The sequence below is a fragment of the Notothenia rossii genome (genome assembly GCF_949606895.1).
Source record: "Notothenia rossii genome assembly, chromosome: 3".
Taxonomy (NCBI): Eukaryota; Metazoa; Chordata; class Actinopteri; order Perciformes; family Nototheniidae; genus Notothenia; species Notothenia rossii.
In genome coordinates this window covers 82,253,105-82,278,579 of record NC_136901.1, presented here as the reverse complement: position 1 = coordinate 82,278,579, position 25,475 = coordinate 82,253,105, and the positions used below count along the sequence as shown (strand labels likewise).

Here is a 25,475-nt window from a genome sequence, read left to right as displayed (position 1 = left end):
AACGTGCTTTAACCAGTAGGGGGTTTGGGTTAAAAAGCTGTCAAGTTTACAGTGTTAACAAAATAAAATATACTGCTGTTTCTGGTTTAGTTTACGACGGATATATTTCGTTATTGTTTTGATATTTGTAACTCAAAAGCTATGGAAAAACCCACAGCAACACAGAAAAGATGGTCTTAACATGACCCAGCGGTCTAGTAGTTAATAAAAAACAATAATATCAAAACAAAATATTACTACTAACTTTATTGTGAAATTCAAACCTAACGGTAAAAGAATAGACCAATCTCTGTAGATAAATAAAAATAAAGAACTACGACAGATGTGTAATATATTTAATGCAGGCGAACCATTTATTACATTGCATTCATGTGATGAATTTCAAAGAGTAAAGCAAGCACTGCTGAATAAAGTATGATTTTATCTTTTAGAAACATTTTTTTTCATATGGAATGCAGTTGGAGGTCAACCAATCACAGAGCTTGAGAACTAATCACGGGGTTTGTCAAACAGAGCACATGGTGTAGTCCTAAACGATAGCTGGCGATTCTGGGTAGTGTAGTGTCTTCTGCCATCCTTTACTCCGAAAAAATATTTGTTTCTCCGAATCGAAGGGAGAAAATACAAAAGCATTGCACACAATTTAAACCAATCAATGTTGTGTAATTAACAAGGATAATCTGGTATTTTTTAGTCGATGAGTAGTGCAGATGTCACTGTAAAATCAATCGACAGTAAGGGGAATACTTACTTCCGGTGTACAATTCTCCGTTATCCAATGGGAATGGACGCTCACATTGCCTTTAAGGGCAGCCGACACAAACGAATGCCGTGCTTCCATGAGCGTCAAATCCCGCAGCAGATGGGAATACATTGCAATCAGTTGAAAGCTATTTGCGTCCCTTTATGAAGCTGAAGGAGCCTAGGAGCGTCACAACTGCACGCCACGGGACCCTGACCAAACGTCGCTCCTGGGCGATTATGGAGTGAGAGTGTGTTGGTCTCGTCTGAATTGAGTGCTGACGGAGAGCACCAACGCCGCTCCAGCTTCAAATATTGCAGTACCCGTAAGGAGCAGTACACATGCCGCAGTGTTTGCGTGGCTGTGTCTTTAGTTGTAAGCACAGTGGCGATCTGTTGTTATTAGCATCTGGTTAGCTAGCTATGCTAACGAATTTAAAGAGCTTTTCTACAACCAGGTGGAAGAGAGCTCTCTCCTGAGAGGCTCAAATAACCTCAGCTCAGTGAGGTTCAGGCACACCTTGATATGATCATTATAGTTATTAATGAGACTAAATAAAAAAACAGGTATAAAATACTATATGACAGTAACAAAAAAGTTGTTAAAAATAACAAGAAACGAGTTTAAAAGGGGAGTGATTTGTAAAATATACAAAAAGAAAAATCTGCTTACAGTTCTGTTTCATGGGTGTTGAAAGATGAATCCATAGATCTCTTAATTTTGCTCTCAAAGTGCACCAGATTGATGCTTTCAACTTCAATATTTTAAAAAAATCTTCCCGGGGGAGCATGCCCCCGGACCCTCCTAGAGAAGGTTAGGTCACCCCCACGCACTTAAATCATGTTCACATGGATAGGATACTAAATACATTTGCATACATCTTGTGTCCATATCTTTCTGTTTTGGTGGTCATGCCGCAACCGTGCACGTGCGTGCATACGTGAGTCATGGTGAGATCTCTGGATTAAGAGGTTGCTTTTTCTTTGCACAGCATGAAAGAAAGGCGAAATGAATGGGCTGTGATTTTAGTTTTTTTAAGCAGAGGTTGAGTTCAATAATTTGTACAACCCCCGGAGGATGTTGTAAAAATTGAAAGGAAAAAGGTTCCCCACCCCTGCTGTAAATAACAATAAAAACCCTTGATTTATAACTTAACATCTCTGTCTCCTATTGATCTGAGTATATTATAAAGAATAGCCAGTTCATTGAAGCATTATAGCACAGGCCTTTGTCAGATGGTATATACGCTGTTTTTTTTCTGCTTCGAATAGTTCTCTCTTTTTTCACCATACCTGTGTTTGCATCACTGTAACCTGCATGTGTATGAGAATGGCCCTGACACCATTTCAGCCCAGATTTACAAACTCCTGGCAGGAAAAGCTCAAGCTCAATTCTCGCACTGAATTTAAAAAAAGTAAGTGAGGGACTGCAATATAAGAGGCAAAGAAAGGGAAACTTTCAATTGTTATGATGTGTAAAGACTGATATTGTTCTATAATCATCTGAAACAGTTAAGTCATGATGTGAAACGATTAACAAAGAAAAAGGGAAACTCAAGCTGCTGCTACACTTTATTTTATTTATCTAAAATTAAACACTTTTAAGATGCACATATTTTCAAAAGCTATTTTATTTATTTTCTCTATTTTATTTTTAAATGCAGCCCGAGAGAAACATTACACATATCCACAGTATTTACTGTATATCTGTATAGTTCAATGTTAATTGACAATAAATATTGTTGTTTTTGAATTGTACTTTCTTTATTTGATTGGCAGTCAGTTGTTGATTTCATGCAGATGTTGATAAAGCTACAGGCTACTTCAATATATATCACACTAATTCATGAAGCAAGTTAGACCTTTTGATGTTCCGGACCTTTGCATGGGGAGATTTTCTCTAACTGGACCTCGTTGCATTTTAGTTGAATACCCCTGCTCTAAATAAATACCTATTGCAGCTTGCACGCCTCCTTGCATATGTACCAAGTCACTTGACATTTTTTTATTGATACATTTATTCTGTAGTTTATCTCATGGTGCATTCAGTGCCCACTTTCTTCTGTGTTTCTGAGTCTGAATGTTGTATATACATTGTTTAACACAGAAAATTGGTTAGGCTAACTAATAAATAAATCTTCTTCAATGTAAACCAGTTGGACAACATTTGTTTTAACCTTTTTAATAACCAAATTGTATGTTAATCCTACTGGCAGAGGGTAAATTCAGTGTATGAGACTGTACCACACACCAAATGCATACAAACATACAAACAAAAACGCAGTTATCACAGGAAAAAACTGGTAACTTAATCTGAATCCTCCTGTATTTTAAAGAAACGGTATATTGTGCTCTATATAATACAAAAATCCACATTAAAGAACTTCAGCCTTTGGCAGCTGAACTGTGCAGGAGGCGTCTAATGAAGCAGCCTGCTGTGAACCAGGTAACGTTACATTTTCCAGCTGGGAGAAACATGTTAACTGGAATTAGCGTTCATTCGGGAATATTATTGGCTCATTAAGCATTAATAGACCTCTCAGATCAGTATTTACACTGAACCAGTTTCCACGTTCTAGTTGGAGCACATGTGAGCTGTATTGGGTTTTGATGTTTAGTCACACAGGCGTCTTCTGACATCAAAGTAATCATTACCAGGTAGTCCAAGGAAATGCAGACAAGTGACGGAAGATAAATTCCTGCTAAGTTGTCAAAACATGTAAAATAACATGAGCCCGGGGGGAAGGTTGGGCGCAAAATAAGCATTAGCAATGGTGTAATTGCCTGTAAATGGTCCAAAACATTTAATGATGTGGGAGTGAAATGCATGCTGGCACATATGATAATCCCCTTGTAATGAGAATTCACTAGATATCACTGGCTTTGTTCATGCCCCAGCATCTCTGAGGGCGCTTAGTCACCCCAACACTAACAATGAGCCATAGAGTAGGAGATGGCATGGAATACAAGTGAGAGAAAAGTGAAAATACACATAAAATGAACTCATTTGTTAAAAAAGGGGGAAGAAAATTGACATTTCCATTATTTCTCTGCTTTCTTATGATTAAATCAAGTCAATGTGTTTAATGCTTTCATGTTCCCAGGAGTGTGTCATGAGGAAGTGACAAGAATCAGCTTGAAGCAATTTTAGCTGATAAAGATTAGGATGCAGACAAACTAAGCCTCCCAAATCCCAAGCCCAAGGTGCCAAAGGAACAAAATAAAGAATGAGAAGCACAGATAAATACGTCACAAAAACCGGATGTTTAGGGTTTGGATTTTCATCTAAGATTAAGTTCACAACGGCTTAGAGAGAAAGATTGCTATCACAACTCTGTGGTGGAAAAAGTATTAAAACCGTAATGAAAAAGTTGCAATACATCAAAATACATATGAAGGTCCTGCATTTAAAACCATAGGAGGACAGTAGTTTTATCAAATTATATATATCCGATTCTGCTGAAAAATGTCTCCGATTATAAATGACATTTTACTAGTTCAGGATGTTGCTATTTTAAAAGATTTGAAACCATCTGAGCAATTTAGAGGTAAATCACTCTTTGGTCAAACAATAAACAACTTAGATTTCTGAAACATGATAATGAGTTCCAGATTAGCCAAAAGATCGGGAAGCACAGTTTTGATCTTTAACAATACAATACATGTTTGTTTTTTTTAATTACTCAGGTAAAGTACATCAACATGTAACGTCAGTACAATGATTGATTTGTATTTAGTTATGTTCCATCACTGTCACTTTTACAGATGCTAATGAAGTGTAAAACATATGACTGCTCAAACTCTTTGGTAATAGTTATTTTAGAATGTTAAAATGTCCTTCAAAAACATCTACATAATGGTCTCGTATTCATTTGAATATAAATTTGAAATGGGATTCATTATAGAAAAGCAGAAGAATAATGGCAGCTGAGAAAGAGGATAACAAATTCTTATAAATGTAGCAGATGAACAGGAAAGAGTCTACGGGGTCTTTAAACAGCTACAGTTAAAATTGAAAGATACGAGCTGCCTACTCAATTTCTGTATAATTAATACAGTTAAACCAACCAAAATGTTTCATGTAAAATAAAATGAGAAAAAAAAAATATATCCATCAAGTCCTATTCTGAATGTGTTGGAGGCTGACCTGTACATATATGCACTAAGGCCTAAAGCTCGATATTCATATATAATTTCACTTGCATGTCTGTTCAAAGAAGATAACGAGTCCATCTCTAAAAGACCTTAGCTTTCATTACCCAGATTGATTGTTGTAGAGCAGGGGTGTCAAACTCAATTTAATCGCGGACCACATCAGCATTAGGGCTGCACTCAAAGGGAGGGTTTGTAACTTTAAGACAGAAAAAAACAAAAAACATAATGTATTATATTACATTATTGCCTCTGCATTGGATTATTATCAGATAGGGCAATAATTTCATAATTAATTACGTCTGAAAGCAGAAGTCTGGGGCAAATAATTGCAAGTCTCTTCAGTGAGAATGTCACAAAAGGAAAAGCCAAATTCTGGAAAAAAAAGTCCAAATCTGAGAAAAAAGTCAAATTTGAGATGCATTGTGGGACATGTAGTTTATGGGCAACGTGCTTCTGTAAATCATCATGTAACCGTATAATAAACATATAATATTCTTTGCAAGCTCTTGTGGGGCCACAGAAAATGAAGTTACAGGCCGGATTTGGCCCCCGGGCCTTGAGTTTGACACCCCTGACAGGTCCGCATTTATTGGAAACTTCAAAACGTCCAATTCTCTAAGAGCAATCAAAGACGATAAACACCGAGTTAAACATTACAATTCCATACAGGTGGAGTACTTTCTGTTGGAACATGCGGACCAGAGAATAATTTACAATAATCTGGCTCAAAATGTTGAATATGTGTGTTGTCTCAAAATATACTCTTTATGTCATTAAACCTCGAAATTCAGCAACAACATGTGGAATTAGGACAGATTAATTAAATTCCCTGAAATAGAGGATATGACTGTTCTGGCCATGTCTTAAACATAGGCTACCATAGTTTTGCCTAATAAAAACGCTGATTATGAATCACCCTGAGTATTTTTGATTTGTCTATTTCTGCTTAGTGCACTTACTTTGACATTGGCACAATTATTATATTGTGGAGGTAGTCTCCTTGTCTCTGCTGGAATGTTTTACCATCAAAGCCCTGCATGTGACAGAAAAATCTCTTTAACAAATGTTTGAAAGCATGCCATCCATCATTATCCTAAATCAGCGTCCTTAAAATATCCCTGCAGTTTTTGGTAAACACATTTATCCACTTTAATTTCCTCAATGCTGAGTAAAACTTTATAGCACACTAATAGTCTTACATGTTTGTGTACTGAGTCACGTCAAAAACAGGGATGCTAGCTTACTGTGTATAGTTTCAGCTCTAGTGTGGAAAATGGAAGGCTATGATGTTACTTTATCCAGAGTTTGTTTGACTGCTCTATTTCTGCTTACTGCACTTAATTCTGCTTAATGCATTTACTTATGCTTACTTCACTTACTTTGACAGCAGCACAAAAACGAAACCATCTTAAATGTTTCGCTATTTCGCCCATAGGGGGATGCGAAAAAATGTCAACAAACAGCACGTGTCGGCCTCCCGCTTGCCGTAGTTGGCTCCGCCATTGTTTGACAGTTTACGTCGTTGCTAACAACAGGCTCTCCTGGATACCTCACGCACTCAACAACAACAGCAAAAAAAGAAACTTGCTCAGGTCGTGTGGATTTTAGGACAACTTCCAGCAGTACAGCGAGTACGAAAGAAGACACACGTTGCAACCAGGTACTTTTATACTTCCTATTAGCTTTACTCTTTCACTTCTCCGGCGCTAACTTCCGGTAGTTAGCATTAGCTTCCCTCAGGTCTGCACTAAGCCACTCTGTGGAACAAGTTCACAGCATATCATGTGTTTTTGCCAAACACAAAGCGCCTCTTTGAGCGTCAACCTCAGCCTATATGTTACAACGAATCGGTTCTAGATATATGTCTTTTGTCTCATTGTGTATCTTAAAGTTAGCTGACTTATTTGACTGCTGTGTTTACATACATGTAACGTTAATTGGAAGTGTGACAGAATAGCAAACGCATGGTTATTTAGTGAAAAGTCACACGTTAAACTAATTACTCGCTTTCACTGTGATGCATATATCAGTCCCACAGATGGTTAGTCAGGTTCAGGAGGTTTGTAGAGTCAAAATGTTCAAAGTGGAGAGGGGAATAGTCATGTTATGGTCAAAACACATGCATGTGATTCATAGTAGCGAACAGGAAGTCATTGTGAGCACAGAGAACAGCTGATTGCACCACATTATGGAAGACATTGTGGCTGTAGTAATGTAGATATTTAAAATGTTTAGGATGCATCCAGGCGGGAGAATGTTCTACTCTTGCCTCTTTTGTTCCTTAGCTTTTCAAAGCAAATCAAAAATATAGGCTTGTTATTTTAAAACAATGTGAGGTACAGTACAGCACATTTTACTCCAAGTTGACTATGTGCTGCACAATGCATGAGCTTTCATGGATGTTATTCACAAAAGAAAAGTAAACACAATTACAACAGACAAATTCATGTTGCATGTGAGAAGAATCATTTATTTTTTTGATTAATTAAGAAGGGTTTCAAAATGAGTTGTATGACTTTACAAAGATTACAAAGTAAGAATACAAAAGTTATTAAAAATCAGTTGACCAATACAATACAAATAAGACACATGAGGTACAATAAAATTTGTTAGAGTAATATAACAATAATTAGGATTGACAAACCAGACCACTGAAAGAATAAACTAAAAAGGAATATTTTATCGGACTACCATTGTTAAAACTTTAATCCTACAAAAATAGTGTGGATGAGATGTTGCTTGGTTGAGGCTGTCTACTGAACTTTCTCTGGCCTTTTGAAGGGCCAAATAACGGTAATCTGTGGTAATGAAGCCAGCTTAGATAAAACCATGTTGTTGTTCTCTATGTTTGAGAAACTGGAATGATAGAATATTTGGCATTTTTTGAAATACACCACCCCGGTTGTCTCTACTTTTTTGTTTTTTCACTCTTTACCATGAAGTACTTTGGATAATCAGTGGTAAAGTTAAATAAGGCGATTGTTCTCAATATAATAGTATGCTGAAAATAATCTGAAGTCAAGTTATTGTTCTCTGCTGCTAAACAAATGAGGAAGCCAAGGTGGCTCTGTGACAGTTTTATGAGCGCGGTGTGAGCGATGGAAATAATAAGAATCATCATTGGGGTACTTAATATCTACATGTTCAGAAGATGACCAGCCTTTGATGAGGGCACGGAAGTGGAAATCTTGGCTCTAAAAATATAGAGGATCATTACAAAAAAAAACCTCTGCAAATACATTCATTTCCAGAAAGGCTTATCATGATGAGGTGCTTTTTCTTCGGAGATATTTGAAGGATTGCTGACAGTAATGGTAACCTAATGCCAGTGATATATGGGATGTCATTCAGGGCTGAAGATTTAAGTCCAATAATGAGCTAAATCATGTCTTCACAGGTATAATCCTAAACCTTGACTTCACATTTTGCAAAGAGAGGCGCTGCTGATTGCAAAGGTTAATCCTCCTATTGATTAAAAATGGAAGATGCCATTTTTCTAGCCTACTCTGAGTCCCTGTTGTCAGAAATACAACCCGGATCTGGGCAGAAAAATGACGTTTGAGGTGCTTTAAGCGCTTAAGCAAATCCGCTTATTTAAGGAGTAGCAACAGCGTAGGTATTTTTATCTGCTGCACTGCTGTCGGGCAACTTACATGTTTGATATCTTTTTTAATGTATTTCCTATGATGCTGTGGAGACTTATTATGAGGAAGAGGGTGATTAATTGAGCTAGCTTATTGCTGAATCACAATTAAATATGCAACTATGCATAAGTTCTTCGGTTCAAACAGAATACAATGCCTTTGCTCCAATATGCCGAAAAGATCAAAAAATGAAAGGATTTAATGATTAACAGAAAATGATTAAACCACAATTTTGATTATCGATTACAGTAAGTCATTTCCAACCACAATTGCTGTAGGGCTGCAGCTAACATTTATTTATCGATGAATCTTCTAGTTATTTTCCAATTAATGGAAATCCAATTTAGTCTATAAAATATCAATTCATTTAAACTTTATTTTAATAAAATACGTAGGTCTATATCAGTATAAAATGGCTTTGAACATTTCTCCCAGGACAAGGTGATTCAAATAGCTTGTTTTGTGAATTTAAAAGTCCAAAACCTTAAGATATTCTATTTGTTGTCATTTCATCGAAAAAAAGCACGTTTTGTTGTTTGGAGAGGCTGGAACAAAAAAAGATCTGGCATATTTGAAAATGTATTTATTTAATCGTTTATTTGGCAGGGACAATGCACATTAATGAACACTTAAAACAATTAATATTTCAAGCGTAAATAAGCCGGATTTAGCTTTGAGCTACTTTCCATCCGCAGTCCCTCACATAAAACATTTAAGAAAATGACATTTATACATACATTATATGCAAAAAGTGCAAAAGAGTAAGAGCAGCATACGCAAGTATTTACGACATGGCAATACAATATAGCAGCAACGACATATAAAGTGAAAAAGAAGACACAAGAGATACATAAAGTGCAAGAGAAGATACCCCTGTGTTAAAGTGCATTTAGCGGTGATTGCACGTCTGTTTGTTTCTAAACCATTCTTTGAGTTGACCTTTAAAACTATTGAGAGTGGGACAATCCCGTATTTCAGTTGGGAGGCTATTCCAGAATGAGCTGCCTTTAATGGAAAGGACATTTTGTCCAAAAGCGGTCCGTCTACGGTGGACTTCAGTCTCCTCTGGTGTTCGAACTAGTGCAGCGTCCAGTGTGTTTTCTGTGGATGAATTCCCCTAAGAGACGGAGGGGGGGCCAGTCCCTGTAAACATTTATAAATAAAGCACATACTTTTAAAAGACTTAAAATTGTCAAAATTCAAGAAATTATGTTTTTCAAGGATGGTACAGTGGTGGTATGAATATGGCTTTCTGTCACACACCTTGATAGCTCTTTTGTACAGCTGAGATATATACAGTGGGGCAAAAAAGTATTTAGTCAGCCACCAATTGTGCAAGTTCTCCCACTTAAAAAGATGAGAGGCCTGTAATTTTCATCCTAGCTATACCTCAACTATGAGAGACAAAATGAGAAAAGAAAATCCAGAAAATCACATTGTCTGATTTTTAAAGAATTTATTTGCAAATTATGGTGGAAAATAAGTATTTGGTTACCTACAAACAAACAAGATTTCTGGCTCTCACAGACCTGTAACTTCTTCTTTAAGAGCCTCCTCTGTCCTCCACTTGTTAACTGTATTAATGGCACCTGTTTGAACTCGTTATCAGTATAAAAGACACCTGTCCACAACCTCAAACAGTCACACTCCAAACTCCACTATGGCCAAGACCAAAGAGCTGTCAAAGGACACCAGAAACAAAATTGTAGACCTGCACCAGGCTGGGAAGACTGAATCTGCAATAGGTAAGCAGCTTGGTGTGAAGAAATCAACTGTGGGAGCAATTATTAGAAAATGGAAGACATACAAGACCACTGATAATCTCCCTCGATCTGGGGCTCCACGCAAGATCTCACCCCGTGGGGTCAAAATGATCACAAGAACGGTGAGCAAAAATCCCAGAACCACACGGGGGGACCTAGTCTATGACCTGCAGAGAGCTGGGACCAAAGTAACAAAGGCTACCATCAGTAACACACTACGCCGCCAGGGACTCAAATCCTGCAGTGCCCGACGTGTCCCCCTGCTTAAGCCAGTACATGTCCAGCCCCGTCTGAAGTTTGCTAGAGAGCATTTAGATGATCCAGAAGAGGATTGGGAGAATGTCATATGCTCAGATGAAACCAAAATAGAACTTTTTGGTAAAAACTCAACTAGACGTGTTTGGAGGAGAAAGAATGCTGAGTTGCATCCAAAGAACACCATACCTACTGTGAAACATGGGGGTGGAAACATCATGCTTTGGGGCTGTTTTTCTGCAAAGGGACCAGGACGACTGATCCGTGTAAAGGAAAGAATGAATGGGGCCATGTATCGTGAGATTTTGAGTGACAACCTCCTTCCATCAGCAAGGGCATTGAAGATGAAACGTGGCTGGGTCTTTCAGCATGACAATGATCCCAAACACACCGCCAGGGCAACGAAAGAGTGGCTTTGTAAGAAGTATTTCAAGGTCCTGGAGTGGCCTAGCCAGTCTCCAGATCTCAACCCCATAGAAAATCTTTGGAGGGAGTTGAAAGTCTGTGTTGCCCAGCGACAGCCCCAAAACATCACTGCTCTAGAGGAGATCTGCATGGAGGAATGGGCCAAAATACCAGCAACAGTGTGTGAAAACCTTGTGAAGACTTACAGAAAACGTTTGACCTCTGTCATTGCCAACAAAGGGTATATAACAAAGTATTGGGATGAACTTTTGTTATTGACCAAATACTTATTTTCCACCATAATTTGCAAATAAATTCTTTAAAAATCAGACAATGTGATTTTTTTTTTTTTTTCTCATTTTGTCTCTCATAGTTGAGGTGTACCTAGGATGAAAATTACAGGCCTCATCTTTTTAAGTGGGAGAACTTGCACAATTTGTGGCTGACAAAATACTTTTTTGCCCCACTGTATACAGTTGCAAGAAAAACTATGTGAACCCTTTGGAACTTCCTGGATTTCTGCATAAATTGGTCATAAAATGTGTTCTGTTCATCATCTAAGTCACAACAATAGACAAACACAGTCTGCTTAAGCTAAAACCACACAAACAATTATGTTTTTATGTTTTTATTGAACACACCATGTAAACATTCACAGTGCAGGGTGGAAAAAGTATGTGAACCCTTGGATTTAATAAGTGGTTGACCCAACTTTGGCAGCAATAACCTCAACCAAACGTTTCCTATAGTTGCATATCAGACCTGCACAACGGTCAGGAGGAATTTTGGACCATTCCTCTTTACAAAACTGTTTCAGTTCAGCAATATTCTTGGGATGTCTGGTGTGAATGGCTCTCTTGAGGTCATGCCACAGCATCTCAATTGGGTTGAGGTCAGGACTCTGACTGGGCCACTCCAGAAGGCGTATTTTCTTCTGTTGAAGCCATTCTGTTGTTGATTTACTTCTGTGCTTTGGGTCGTTGTCCTGTTGCATCACCCATCTTCTGTTGAGCTTCAGTTGGTGGACAGATGGCCTTAAGTTCTCCAGCTAAATGTCTTGATAAACTTGAGAATTCATTTTTCCGTCGATGATGGTAATCTGTCCAGGCCCTGAGGCAGCAAAGCAGCCCCAAACCATGATGCTCCCTCCACCATACTTCACAGTTGGGATGAGGTTTTGATGTTGGTGTGCTGTGCCTTTTTTTCTCCACACATAGCGTTGTGTGTTCCTTCCAAACAACTCAACTTTGGTTTCATCTTTCCACAGAATATTTTGCCAGTAGTGCTGTGGAACATCCAGGTGTTCTTTTGCAAACTTCAAACGTGCAGATCAGAACACATTTTATGACCAACTTATGCAGAAATCCAGGTAATTCCAAAGGGTGCACATACTTTTTCTAGCAACTGTATATGAGATTCTGTGGAAAAGGCCTCTTAGCCTTGTGTCACGTAATACATTATTGTAAAATACTTGGAAGCGTATATTAAAATAAAGCAGCATCAACTCCCAAAACGATATTTAATTGTGGGACATTTTGGATTTTATTATTTCGTAGGAGCCCCTTTCCATTATAGTTGGGCTCTTCTTGTATTCAGTTTGTCATGTAAAGGATTAGGCTCAGAAGTTAGCCCCGCCCCTTTCTATGGCCTGATTTATTTAGGCAGTGGGGAGGACTGCAGGACCAAGATGTAATGGGGGTGTCAATATTCCTCATGTCAGCAGGTTGTGCTTCATTAATCTGTCTGATTGATCCAGCATCCTATGGTTCCATGACCTTGCTTTGCACAAATAAGAACTGCACCCATGCCAGAGTCACCTGATCTAGTGCTTCGTGCATGGATTTGTTCTTGACTGATTGGAGGCACAGGACAGGGACATATGGACCCACAGCAGTGAGAGCTGAGGGCATTCGACATGTGTGAGTGTGAGGCCTATTTGTACATGTTATGATGTCGATGTGCTCTGTTGGATGTTAAAGTCTGATCAGCTGGGGATAATGGTGGGAGATAACATGTAGGAAACATAAAGAATAATTAGAACAATAAAGATTGTAAGATATGAGCATCCCACTGTATGGACAACAAGCTAAATGTATCAACCCGATACGTAGATGTATGGTTAATTTCTTTATTAATTGATTAATCATATGGTCTATTAATTATTAGAAACATTGTGAGAATGGCCAATCCAAGTTTCCCAAAGCTACGTTTTTTCTCTTCTGCCAAACACCTCAAAACGAAATAGACAGTTGGACATAAGAAGTAGAAAATCATCACAATTAAATAATTCAGTCAGTGTTGCTTATTACATGGATTCACTCGTGAAAAATGTTGTTTTATTTATGACTCAATACCAGCAGATAATTGATGGGTTTCCTTTAATTAAGGCATCTGCATTTATAAATGGAGCTAAAAGAGAGATCAGTCCACCTGTACAAATACCTGAACCATATCTTCCTAAATACCTATACAAAAACAAGACCATAAGCAATCTGTCAACCCTTCACATAAGCCTTCAAACATTTGTTATATTCCTAATTATTATTATTAGCATCCATAACCAATTATACAGAATACTGACAGCTTACCTTGCAACCCCGTCATGTGACTAATGATGGCTTCCTTTTTTTTCCTCATACTGATATTCTGCACAAACTGTGCTGTTGTATTTGCTGTAAAGTGTCTTTACTGTAGGTTATTTTTTATTATATGTACAGCACTTTGGCTCGACCAAAAATCGTTTAAAAATGTGCTATATAAATAAAACTTGATTTGATTCCTTTATCCTTGGCCTATAGAGTGCCACAGTGACGCGTCCTAAAACCCGTAAGTAAGCTGTGCATGGGTTCCTTCGGCAGAAAAGCAATGCAATTTCTCCATAGGATTTTGGAAAATAGCTCGAAATAGGGTCTGTGGTTGACACACTCTCTTTAAGAGACGGATCACATTTTGTTCAGTCGGTTAATCTCCGTACTTTTATAATTTCAAATCGTAAATCTATTATCATAAATCTATCGATTAGATTTATGATGATAATTGCTTATTCTACTAGAACATAAATAGCATATATATATACACCGTGACCAGAATTATACTTGATATAGTTGTATTTAATTAATAGTGATTCAACCTATTTTTTATTTAAATGAGGAAGGATTTATTTGGGAAATTATCACAAGATACCTCATGAGTGACATTCTGAATCTTTGTTAGAAAGACCCTCCAAGTTTTCAACTCATTATCTTATCAAAAGTACATTTGTCTGCACAGCATTTGAGATTCATTTCCATTTCGATGTTGGCTAAAGTAGCCCTTCATGTAACAGAACCAAGCTTCAACAATCACCTAACCCTAACCCATCAATTTAGCTTAGTTAATAATGTGTTACATTGTGATCTTGTGCTTACAGAGATTAACAATGGTGGCGAGTGCTCTGTGCTGAAAAAGCCCTCACTCATCTCATGTAGGTGTTTTGTAATTCCAGCATCCTTTCACAAGCACTGACAGCTCTGTATTTTAATCAGCAAACACTCTATTAAGCAATAATAATTTGAGTTATGAGTAAGGCTGAATAAGGTTGGTTGTTCACCCATACAATGTACACGGATGCGCATATTCAGCAGTCATTATCTCATTAATACTGTGATGGACAGTCCACATTTATATGTATGCCCCTAAGGGCCAAGCAGCTGAGTTATTGATGGTGTATGTATGTAAAATAACCCTTCCTCTTCATGACCCGTCTCTGTTATGTGTCTTCCTTCTGCAGTCTTCATCCAGTTTATTAAAATGCATTACCATAACAGCACACCCACTTTCAACCATATGGTCAATATTTTTATTGCTTGAAATTGTGTGTACTTTTCAGAGCCCACATATAAAGTGTGTGTCATGTCCTTGCTAATCAGTGTGCAGTGTGTAGCTGGTAGCCTGTTCAGGAATATTAATGAAGCAAACAGGCAGGCTTACATGCACTTAGACTAGATCTATAATGCTATATAGGCCTCTTTCATCAAAAGCAAACAATGGGTTTACATAGCTCAAGTCAATCACAAGCAAACAATGGGTTTACATAGCTCAAGTCAATCACAATCTATTCAGACATTTTTCTGGTGAACCAGGGGTGCTGTTTTTGTAAAAAGCTCAAATTGAACTCCAATATTTTTGCATGCTGTAGGTGAGGCTGTCAGAATCCTGTCTAGACCCTGTTTTACTCACAGACAATTCAAAGTAGTGGAGGAAACCATTAATGGAACGCTTTGATAGCGGTTCTTTTTAGTTAATTGTTGAGTTATTATGCTGTCAAACATATCATTTTCTAAAATGGATTGTTTTCAGAACTGAGTCAATGAATGTAGTTCGTTAACGGAAAATGGAGTCGCTTATAACTTTGACATTCAATTAATTCATTGTGTTTTTTTACTTTCAACTTGCTGTTTTTTCTGTGTTCTATGTGATAATAAACAGAATATTACTAGACAGGCAATTATCAAATCTACCAATTTCAATGGGCCTGAATATAAATAATAATAATTACTGTTTGTACTATACAATTGTGCCATTGTTGTTCACTTCTTACATAGAGTAGGGTTACAAAAATAAATCAGGATATCCCTCCATAAAAGCGCAAATTTACTCGGAGGCATTGTTTGAGTTTCGGGATGGGTATCGTTAGGATTTTATCGATACCGGTACTGCTTATCGGTATCGGTATTTTTCGATACTCTTATCGATACTTTTCAATAATTTGGTGTTAATAAACTAAAAAAAGACAAGGCGATGTGCCTGCAAGACTGCACCCAGGTAAACAAAACATATTACCCGTGCGCAGCAGCTAACCTGCCTGCGAGCCTTCGCTCAGGTCACATTTACACACGGCGCGGCTGAAGCCCGCTAGCACTATTAGCACTATTAGCACTAGCAGTATCGCTAGCACCATTTAAGATTCAATGAGTGTCTCGTTTGCAAATGCTTCATAAAGTTGCTTGTGTTACCCCCTTTACAAGCAACTAATTGAGTACATAGATTGCACCTTGCACTATCGCCACTACATTTTTTTAAAGTGCATCCAGACCTTCGATCGCTTCGCTCTGTCCGCCATGCCTGCGGGAGTCTCACAACAATAATAAGAGCGCTGTTGAGATAGATGAGGAGTCGCATTTACAGTGGCCAATCAGAGGGGTCTCAAACCGGATACATCACACGGGATGAGGGTTCCCAACCAACCAGAATGGTTTAAAGTTAAACTAAGGAAGTAGACGTAACAGATATACCGATAGCAGCACCGTTTGTCCAGCGGCTTAACGGTATACCGATACCGTCCAATCAGGTACCGGTATTGACTTAGTACCGGTTCTCGGTACCCAAGCCTTTGGTTTGACTTCAAAACAACAATTAGAGCAGGACACTACAGCTGTTGAAAACCATATGTGTAATTACTCAATTTTATTAATTAGAAATATGTCACATGCCTTAAGACATCGGCAACTCAACGTCCACTGTTCATAACTTCATGTACACAATTACATGTCTTTGATGCTTTTATTCCAAAGTTCAAAGGTTGTTTGACTGTTGATGACAAACTGTTTCATTAGAAATTGGATGTTGTAGTATTTACTTTGGTAAACAAGCCTGTGACATCATCAGCCTAATTCATGCAACATAGTAATCAGCTGGCACACCTTGTATCTATCAGCTGTTGTTTCCTGCACTAATTATGGTTTTAAAGTTAATCCAAAAACTTGAAAGTGCAAAATAATTAGGCTTTATTTTGAAGTAGCTCTTCTTGTATACGTGGTTCTCATCCTGATGTAATTTTATTTTATTTAAATACTGCCTGAACATCATTTACTCCCATTAATCCCACCATTAAATGAAATGTATACAATATTACAGCCCAACGTTGACATTTTGCTCATTAATAAACATGGTGGTTCTTGCTTCGTTGCTGTTTGTTTGTTTGTTAGTATTATATATAAGCAGAGTCCGTGCTGTTTGTCGTGTCTTCTTGTAAAATATTTCCCAAGAACTATTCTGATTTCATCTTCCAAATCTGTCTGACTTTTCTGCCCGAGGTTATTATGCTAAACTTAGCTTTGTGGACGGCGCCATGTTGAGAGCGTTCCCCATGTTTTTGCCCAACTCTGGGTGAGGAAAGGTGACATTTCTCATTATGAGATGTTTTATTGACCCTCAAGGGAAGTTGGCAGCTGGATAAGAGGAGGCAGGCAGAGGGAGGGTGCCATCTGAGCGAATCAATAAGCTTGAGCGTGTGTATTTTGGGTTTGTGCACAGTGCATACTGGTCTGACTCACAGGATGTGGACTGTGCATACAGCCTTTTTCAGAAGGAATTCTCCCCCCTTCCCGCTATCTCTGCTACCGATTTTCCAAAGGCGTCGTTGCTGCATCCTTCGCTTAGCACCGCCCAAGACGATTGTGTCTGTTCTAAAGAAATACAAACAATGGAGCGGTTGTTTTTTTTATACCTTTGTGCAGAATTAAGATGGCTTCAGCACGACTTTTCTTTAGCGCTTGCACAGTGCAAAAATAAAGTGTGGAGATAGGTCTGGCTCTGCAATAATAGTGCATGCCAAACCCATCATAAAACAATGCATTGAGTGAATGGAGTAGGGCAAAGAGTAAATACCAAAATCAATTCAACCACCACAAACTAAACTGAGATATCGACAGCACTTTCTTTTTTATGCTTACAGCAGCCCGTAAACTAATAAAATATGGTTCAATCCTTCTGTCACCATCATGAAAACCTGACATCATGAATAGCATTAAGTCTCATTTGCCATTAACAGGTTGTTGGGGAACTTCAATTATATTTAATTATGATTGAGCCATTTAATGTTCACATGAACCACATCACATTTTAATGCTGAGGTCAACTGGATTTTTCTAACTTAAGTGATGCATAGTGCACACTTAGCCTTAAGGAGGCTGTTCGATAGCTGGAATTTACATTAATCTATTAGCGGTTCAGCGTATCTTTAACTGATTCCAATAATATTTTATATTTTGTCTTGGGTTGTAATTTTTTATATTTAAAAATACATGTTTTACCTAATGTGGAATGTCATGATTGGGGTAAAAAATACATTGCTTAGCTCCCAGTTCTATATACGGATAAACGACTTATCAAAAAGTAGAATTGTATGTTATTATTGTTACGTATGGCAATGAAAGGTACAGTAATGTCAGCAAGGGAGAGTTTGGATATTTTTAATGAATGTTTTTTCTTCTCCAGTATTACTCCAAGTGGACTCTCGATCAGAATATCTCTTTATTACCAATTCATGTGCTGCAGAAGTAAAGACGAGGGCAAAGTGGATGTGCAGATGCAGATATTTGAGTTGGCATAGTAACTTAATTATAGCCACCTCCCTCGTAGAAGATGTCTTATGTTTCCTCCTGTTCCACTTCAATCAGAAGGATGTTAAAAATAAATCTATTTCTCAAGTTTAAACATCATCTACCTTTCCGGTATAAAAATAAACTAGCTTAAATGACAGTATGGGAGCATACGCTGTACGGTTCCCTGGAGGCTTAAAAAATAGAGCAGTGGATTGCTCATACTCCAAGAGCCACGTGGGATTTCCTGCGGTTTCACGTATGTAACATGAGAGATGAATGGAATTTTCTCAATGACCTTGTATACACCCAGGAAAAACCTAAGTGCATTGGTTTTATTTTCCAGGCATAGCCAAAACAGGTCCAACATTCACCTTCTATACAAAGCCTATTTTGTCCTCAGGCACACTGAATTGCTGATGGAATTAGTCCAACCGCCTCAGTGCAATATCCTTTATCACTCCCTGTGGTCAGTCATTTAGGCGATATAGCTTTCAGCTTTGGGGTTAATCTCCTCATCAGATCTCAATGGACGTTGATCTTATGTGAAGTCTCTGCAAGGTGTGAAGTAAATTAATTTCATACCCCGGTAAGTCTGTAGGCTGCGGTGACATTGACAAGTAGATGGGGGATGTGTGTTCATTTTAATGCGCCAAAAAAATGCAATTGCACAACAAACATGCATGACTTTTCAAATTCATGAGCTGAACAACAGCTTTGCACTGATTACCTGATCATCTCAGGATGACCTCCGTCCCCAAAGCCTTTGGGATAGAAAAGTTATTCTCACAGAAGCCTTATTTTTCAGAAGGATGAGAGCCACACTTTTAATCAGTCGGTGCTGATGATGGGGTATAATTCTGGTGATTGAACCAAATCTTCAGTTGAGGTGATGAGCTGTGAGGACTTTGATTATAGCAAAAAGTGGTCACATCATTGCATACTTTACCCTTGGCTATCATGTCCTGTCTGAATGACATCTACATATTTCAAGCTAATGGGAACCCAAACGAGATGCGTTGGATCCCTTGGGTCCCAGGTTTGATTAGTTGGCATATGTCTTCTCCGCATTTTATCTGAATGTGCTTTTATGTTTAGGATTCAGACGGAGCAACATATGAAGCAAGTCAAGGCCTTTTTATGTACCTGTGTTATGTGGCATATGTGGCAGGCTTCCAGCCAGACATATGCCACACAATGGATTGGTTTATGTGATTCCTCTCGAGCCTACCAAACTCTAAAGCTTTGAATGAATGTTCAACTATAACACAATCTTCCCCTGGTAGATTTTGTAAAGATAGCCACGGCGCTGTCACAGGGTCTTTTTGAGGAAAGATAGCGGCTGATTAGCTGCCAAGACTTTTGAAATAACTTCAGCACTAAAGCCAGGATACGACTCTGACAGAGCTCTATGTCTGAAGCAGCCAGACATCTGGTCTAATGTGTGAAATGATTTGACTGCTTTTCCTTCCTCAGAGCCCCATGGTGCTGGAATCAGAGATGGACAGATCTTTAAAACCAAGAAAGATATTTTTGTTCCATCTGGTAACTGAGTGAAAACGTTACGTCTCCAAGGAATATGTTTATTTGCCCTAAGTGTATGAAATAAATCACCAGATCTTCATAGATATTTTAAGTGCACAGGGGGACTCTCTGAGTACATTTGAGTTATTAAAGTAAGAGCTGTTGCCTGTGTAAGTATTTTTGTTTTGGTGTCAGTACAAGCAGGTTGAAAAAACTAATTCCCAAGGTTAAATGGGAGGGGTTGGCAAGCGTGTATTCATCTTCCAGTACAGTAATTAGACCTAATGAAGGATTGCGTTTATCTGCCCTGCTGGCATCATACATGGAGGCTGGGTGCTGTTAGCTCTCATTTAAAGAACATTTCCATCTTTCATGACTTAAAACTCAAACAAAAAAATTGTCTCTAAGACGAAGGCAAAAGGACTTTTATTGGAGGCTTATCCTAAAGGTTTGTTGTGTTTGACATACAATCCGTTTTGGCAAATTCTGCCCCTTGTCTCCTCTGGCTTTCAGACCTTTTCTCTGTCACAGTCTTCTGCTCACTGCTTAATGCACTCTGTAGAGATACACGTTTGAATGATATTAAGGAAATATGCATTCTCCAACATTTTAGCAGCAGTAAATTGCATGTAACTGCTGCTTTAATATGAAGTCTGTTTTATATCATCTTTGTAAATGCAAGGTTCAGTAGCTAATGTTAACGGGCAGACTAAGTAGCTTAATGTTACTGAAGTGTCTATAAGTGGGATTCAGACAGTTGCCATTAGGTGAAACTGCTTAGCAATGTGGTGAACGAGGATGCATAAAGGGCTGTAAGAAATGTGTATTAAGTTGAGGAACATTGTGGTTTGGTTGATTTATTGTCCAAAATGTGGAAGCTGTCTTTGGAATCACCACCGTCATCCATATTAATTGCAAATAATAAAGCGAAATTCAAATTTTAGGAATTCAGAAGGAAAATACAACCATTAGCGAATGAAGAGGTGTTCCTAATTGGCTCAATGTGTCTTTTCAAGTCAATATTTCAAGGATGCTACGTCATCGAGTGCCGCCGCAGGACTGTTCCAATCTCCAGCATACTTGGAATTCCACCGAGGCCGCGTCCTTGGTTTGGGGGTAATTTCGAAGCTGCACATGGGCGTCCTTAAAATCCCCACAATGCTTTGCGCACGGACCAATTTCCCCAAATCTGTGGTGGAAAATGTAAGGCGGGGCCTCTCATATGATGCACACCTGCACACTTGCTAGCCTGTTCCACTCTTTGTTTTCCGAATGCCAAGAAGGAATCTTGCCTAGCTTCTGAAGCAAGTGACTCGGAAGACATTTGCTACAAAGCAAGCATCCTCGCGATTGAGAAACGGCCACAGTGAGCTGGCTCACTGGTGTGGGGTCGGCGAGACAGCGAGACAACGCGGAACTCAGCCTGGGCACACACACAAACTCCCAGCCAGGCTGCGGGTGTGTGTGTGTGTGTTTCGCGGTGTCTCGCAGATGGCCACTGGGCTCACAGGGAGGGGGGGGGGGGGGGGGCGGGGGCAGGAGCTCCAACAATCCGTTTAGGACAGAGAGTGAATACACATACTATACAGAGATGCTGTATGAGAAACCAATGTGAGTTTGGAAATTGCACAATATAAATGTATTCTAGTATACCTCAACAATGGAATTATGATCAGTAGAAATGGCCATGACATGGGCCCTTTAAGAATGACTGCTTCTGCTCGATCTTTATTCTGTCCCGAGCCTTACCTTTACCTCGGTGTGAACTGCCACGTGTGACGGTGGCCTTGGTTTACCTGGGAGACGACTGACAGCTGTTGGAATTAGAGCGAGGAGTGACACGGGCAATTAAAGGGCTGGATCCAGCCCGGCCTGACCTTCTGATCAATGCACTCCTATTAGAGCTGGCAGGCTAGAGACCAGCCACTCTTTCTTCAGACTAATAAAGATGCACAGAGAGCAGCTCCTGGCCTGGACTGCCAATACTTTTAGCACCGACATCGATCCTCATTACTGTTAATGGTTTCTTCGCAACTTTAAACCAGATGTTTAGGAGGATGTGAGTGGGCATGGGTACACTCAGAGATTAGGCTCAGGGCAGTTTCATCATAATATGATCCTGGTTAGTGGAATGACTTGAACAGTGTCAGTTTTCAGTGTGTTGCCCATCTGGAAAACACACAAGATATAAAATCAGGATAATGTGAAATCAGTGCATTTTGCAATAGTCTTCATTAGACTTGTCGGAACTCTTGCAATTCTGCCAACATCTCCTGTTTGTTTAACGATTGAAATAGGTAGCTAAAGTAGCTACAGATTGGTTTGAGCAAAACCAAACAAAAAATCTGATAACTTTAACAAAGTGAAGGCTAAATGAAATGAAGTGAAACGAAAATGACAATCCACTGTAATTACCAGGCTTTATCAGCAGCATAGAAAAACAACACACCAGTTTCTTTCAGCAAAAAAAGCACACCTATTTATACTCTTGTTGTTGTATTTGCCTACTGGATGTCTTCAATTCAACAACTCTCAGACGTGTCTTTTCTTTACTAATACAAAGAACATGAACAGCCTGTTTAATCAATCACATCCACTCCATCTTTCACTCTTTGGAGATTGAACCACTGCTTTAGGCAACAAGGAAGAAGAAAAATATGTTGCATACTTTTAATCCCTTAAGGCGATCAGCTTCTATAGAAGCTATAGCGGCTGTGATGCTGTTGTTCTCACTCCTTTACGCTGCAGTAATTAGCCCTACCAACTTTAGTGGCCTATCGAGGTGAGTCTTACATTCATTCTGTGGCTTTAATTAGTGAGCAGACTCCATGGTAATGTTTCTTTGGGGTTATATGAAGATTTGTATTTGTGTTTTATTTTTGCTTACTTAGGACAATTCATGAGCAGCCTGCATGAGTTTTTGTTCTAATTTAAATGTTATGGGATTACAGCAATATTGTCTGCTCATCAATTCAGCATTCAGCTCTGCATAAGATGTATTCACGCAGACAATTTGCACCGTGGCAAAACAATGCAAGGGGTTGTTAAAATGTGGGTATTTTGCTTCAGGGTGCAGGTAAAGAAGATGAAATACAAACAACAGGATGCCTGGGATAATTTAAAATGGAAAGACAGCAGTTTGTGTACCTCTCTGATCCTATATATTGTGAGGCTCTTGAAAGTTAATCAGAGCAATACTAACTTTCTCCTCCATCTCAAGGCCGGCCAGGTATGCAAAATAAATAGTAAAATGCTGTAATATCCACACCAGAAGATATTTTCACTTTGATGGGTTCTTCTCATTGAATTACGTGGAACAATTGACTTCGGCCCGCAGGATAATTTCTAATTACTATTAGATCTGGCCGCCGGTATATTGCACGCACACCTTCACTCAACCCTGAGGGTTTCCTCAGCTCAGAGCCTGAGCCCAAACATTGATGAACTTGCACCCAAGATGAGATGCCAAGTATCTGAACCAGCGTCACAGAGCAGCACACTGAGTTTCAATGGATGTTTCCTTCTGGACTTTTTTTCTTGCGACAACAGGGCATGTTTGGTTTGTTCTTTAAGGGAAATAGTTTTTTTGAAGCTGTTGTTTGCCTGTGGGAAAATGTGATCATAAGAAATGAGTTTTTATATGCAATAATTTAAGCTTTGTTAGTTCCAGGTTTAATATGTGCAATAAGTTCATTTCAATAAGTTTTGCAATAAACATTGAACCAGTCCGGCCATCGACTAGTACCCATTTTTGATTTTGGCCCACTGTGTATTTGAGTTTGACACCCTGCTCTAACGCATACTGAGAATCATATGTTTTGTAGCCGTGTTGGCTTCATTTTCTACATTTGTGTTCTGCAGCATGAAAGATGAAGCCGAACTACAGCAACTTCCTCTATGCCTGGGAGAAGTGGACTGGGACTTCACAGAATCCATATAACTGCAGCAACACAGGTACGATCTCAATGTCAACAACAACACCCACACTGTTCAAATTTGAGTCAAAAGTATTCACCGCTACGTAATATAGTGTATTTTTCATCAACCCTTTAGGTTTTTTTTAAGCAAGTCTCAAAGGAGAAGTTTTTTTTTAATCCATCTTTTTCACTATGTTCTTTTAATCTTCTTTCCACTACTTCCAATAATTGTTGTGTCAATTGAACACTTTAACGTGTTAATTAGCCTTACAACCATAACAGGAAACCAGTTTGAAAAAAAACTAAATCCTTTGTGGGTTGAGTGACCAGCTCAAATCAAATCTGTCCTTGAAATACATTCAGTGCCATTCTGCTGTAAAAGTTTGTGTTGCTTTGTTATTTTTTGTTATTCCTTTACATGTAAATTGATGTGACCCAAGAGTTTCTCCAAAATGAGATGTCGTTATGTTTTCATTTCTTTATTTTTTTGTGGAAGATTGAAGAGATGTCCTTCGCTACAGAAGTACAAGGAGGTAAAACAGTGCTTAAAGTATTTTGCCTGCAGGATATCTACAGTTCTTTGCTCAGGTGTTGCCTGCCTATTAATACTGGAATCTGCCTTCAGATTCAGCCGCAGATAACAGCGGCGCTATCTCCTCTAATTGCCCGTTGCCTAAGAACAACTAACTACTGGAGATGTGCGCTGCATGTCAAATCGTTTCCCCCCCCCAACCAGATTCTGTATCTGCTTCCGGGGACATGCTCATTTGAATATACTGCAGTGTATTTTTCTGTCCATTGCATAATTATCTAACCTCTGTTTTAATTGAGTAATTAAAACATTTAGCCCAATAACAACTCTCTTAATATAAACTAATTAAACAATGCATGGTCAGGATTGCTGAACAACAATCTCTAGAGGGACTCTGATTTGGCATTTAAATGACCATTTAAATGACCATTTAAATGACCATTTAAATGACCATTTAAATGAAATTGTAATTGAACTGGCAGTACTGCTTCATTGCTTTGTCGTTTTTGAAATTTTGAAATTCAGTTCAGTATTCACCCAAACATGTGAGACAATGTGGTTCACATTCCAGTTGTGATTGATGCAGTGGACTGCATATGGATTGTATTTGCATTTGGACTTTATAGACTGAAGTATGGCGTAGTTAAACTCATGACCATAAGACATCTGGACGGGAAGTCATATATCTGAAAATATGGCTGAACCTCCCGCTTGTTTTTGGACCTTTTATCTTTTACTTTTTTTTCTTTATTGCATCATTTTCTTCAAATGTATCATCCAACTGTGAAGCTAAAAATACTGTTGTCTCTGTCTGATAATGACTAACAAAATCAACCAGAGATTTGAAGAGGAAAATAATCATTTTGGCAGCATCCCACAGTTAATGGCTGTGCCTCGAATGCCAAGTCTCTGCTCCTGTTCCCATTCAAAGCACACAATCAAGCTTTGCAGAATAGCTAGAGTCAACAATGCTACCTGTTTCAAGCAGGACTCATTCATATGAGTTATTACTCTCATTCATAATTATAATGACTGGGAACTTGACGGTTTCAGGCATTAAAATGAAGAGGGTCAGAAGAGTCTTGGTGGCTTCTGGTATTTTCTAATTATATTACGTATGTTTACATAAAATAAGATTTACTGTTCTCCATAACTGCAAGAAATAATGCCTGGAGACA

The 25,475-nt window shown here is 38.6% G+C and overlaps 1 protein-coding gene across 9 annotated transcripts in view; it reads left to right on the top strand.

Moving 5' to 3' along the window:
- Window positions 1-6,396: 6,396 nt before the first annotated feature.
- Window positions 6,397-25,475, top strand: part of LOC307031982 (ecto-NOX disulfide-thiol exchanger 2-like) — a 193,265-nt gene continuing 174,186 nt past the window's right edge. For 4 of the 9 annotated variants that reach the window (XM_079669629.1, XM_079669627.1, XM_079669628.1 and 1 more), the window contains exons 1-3: window positions 6,398-6,556; window positions 23,710-23,802; window positions 24,262-24,298. In XM_079669629.1, the coding sequence (XP_079525755.1) occupies window positions 23,746-23,802; window positions 24,262-24,298 (94 nt within the window). In that variant the 5' untranslated portion in view covers window positions 6,398-6,556; window positions 23,710-23,745. Of the gene's footprint in view, window positions 6,557-12,304; window positions 12,333-23,709; window positions 23,803-24,261; window positions 24,299-25,475 lie in introns of those variants that run through there. The other 5 variants (XM_079669630.1, XM_079669633.1, XM_079669632.1 and 2 more) reach the window with 4 other exon arrangements.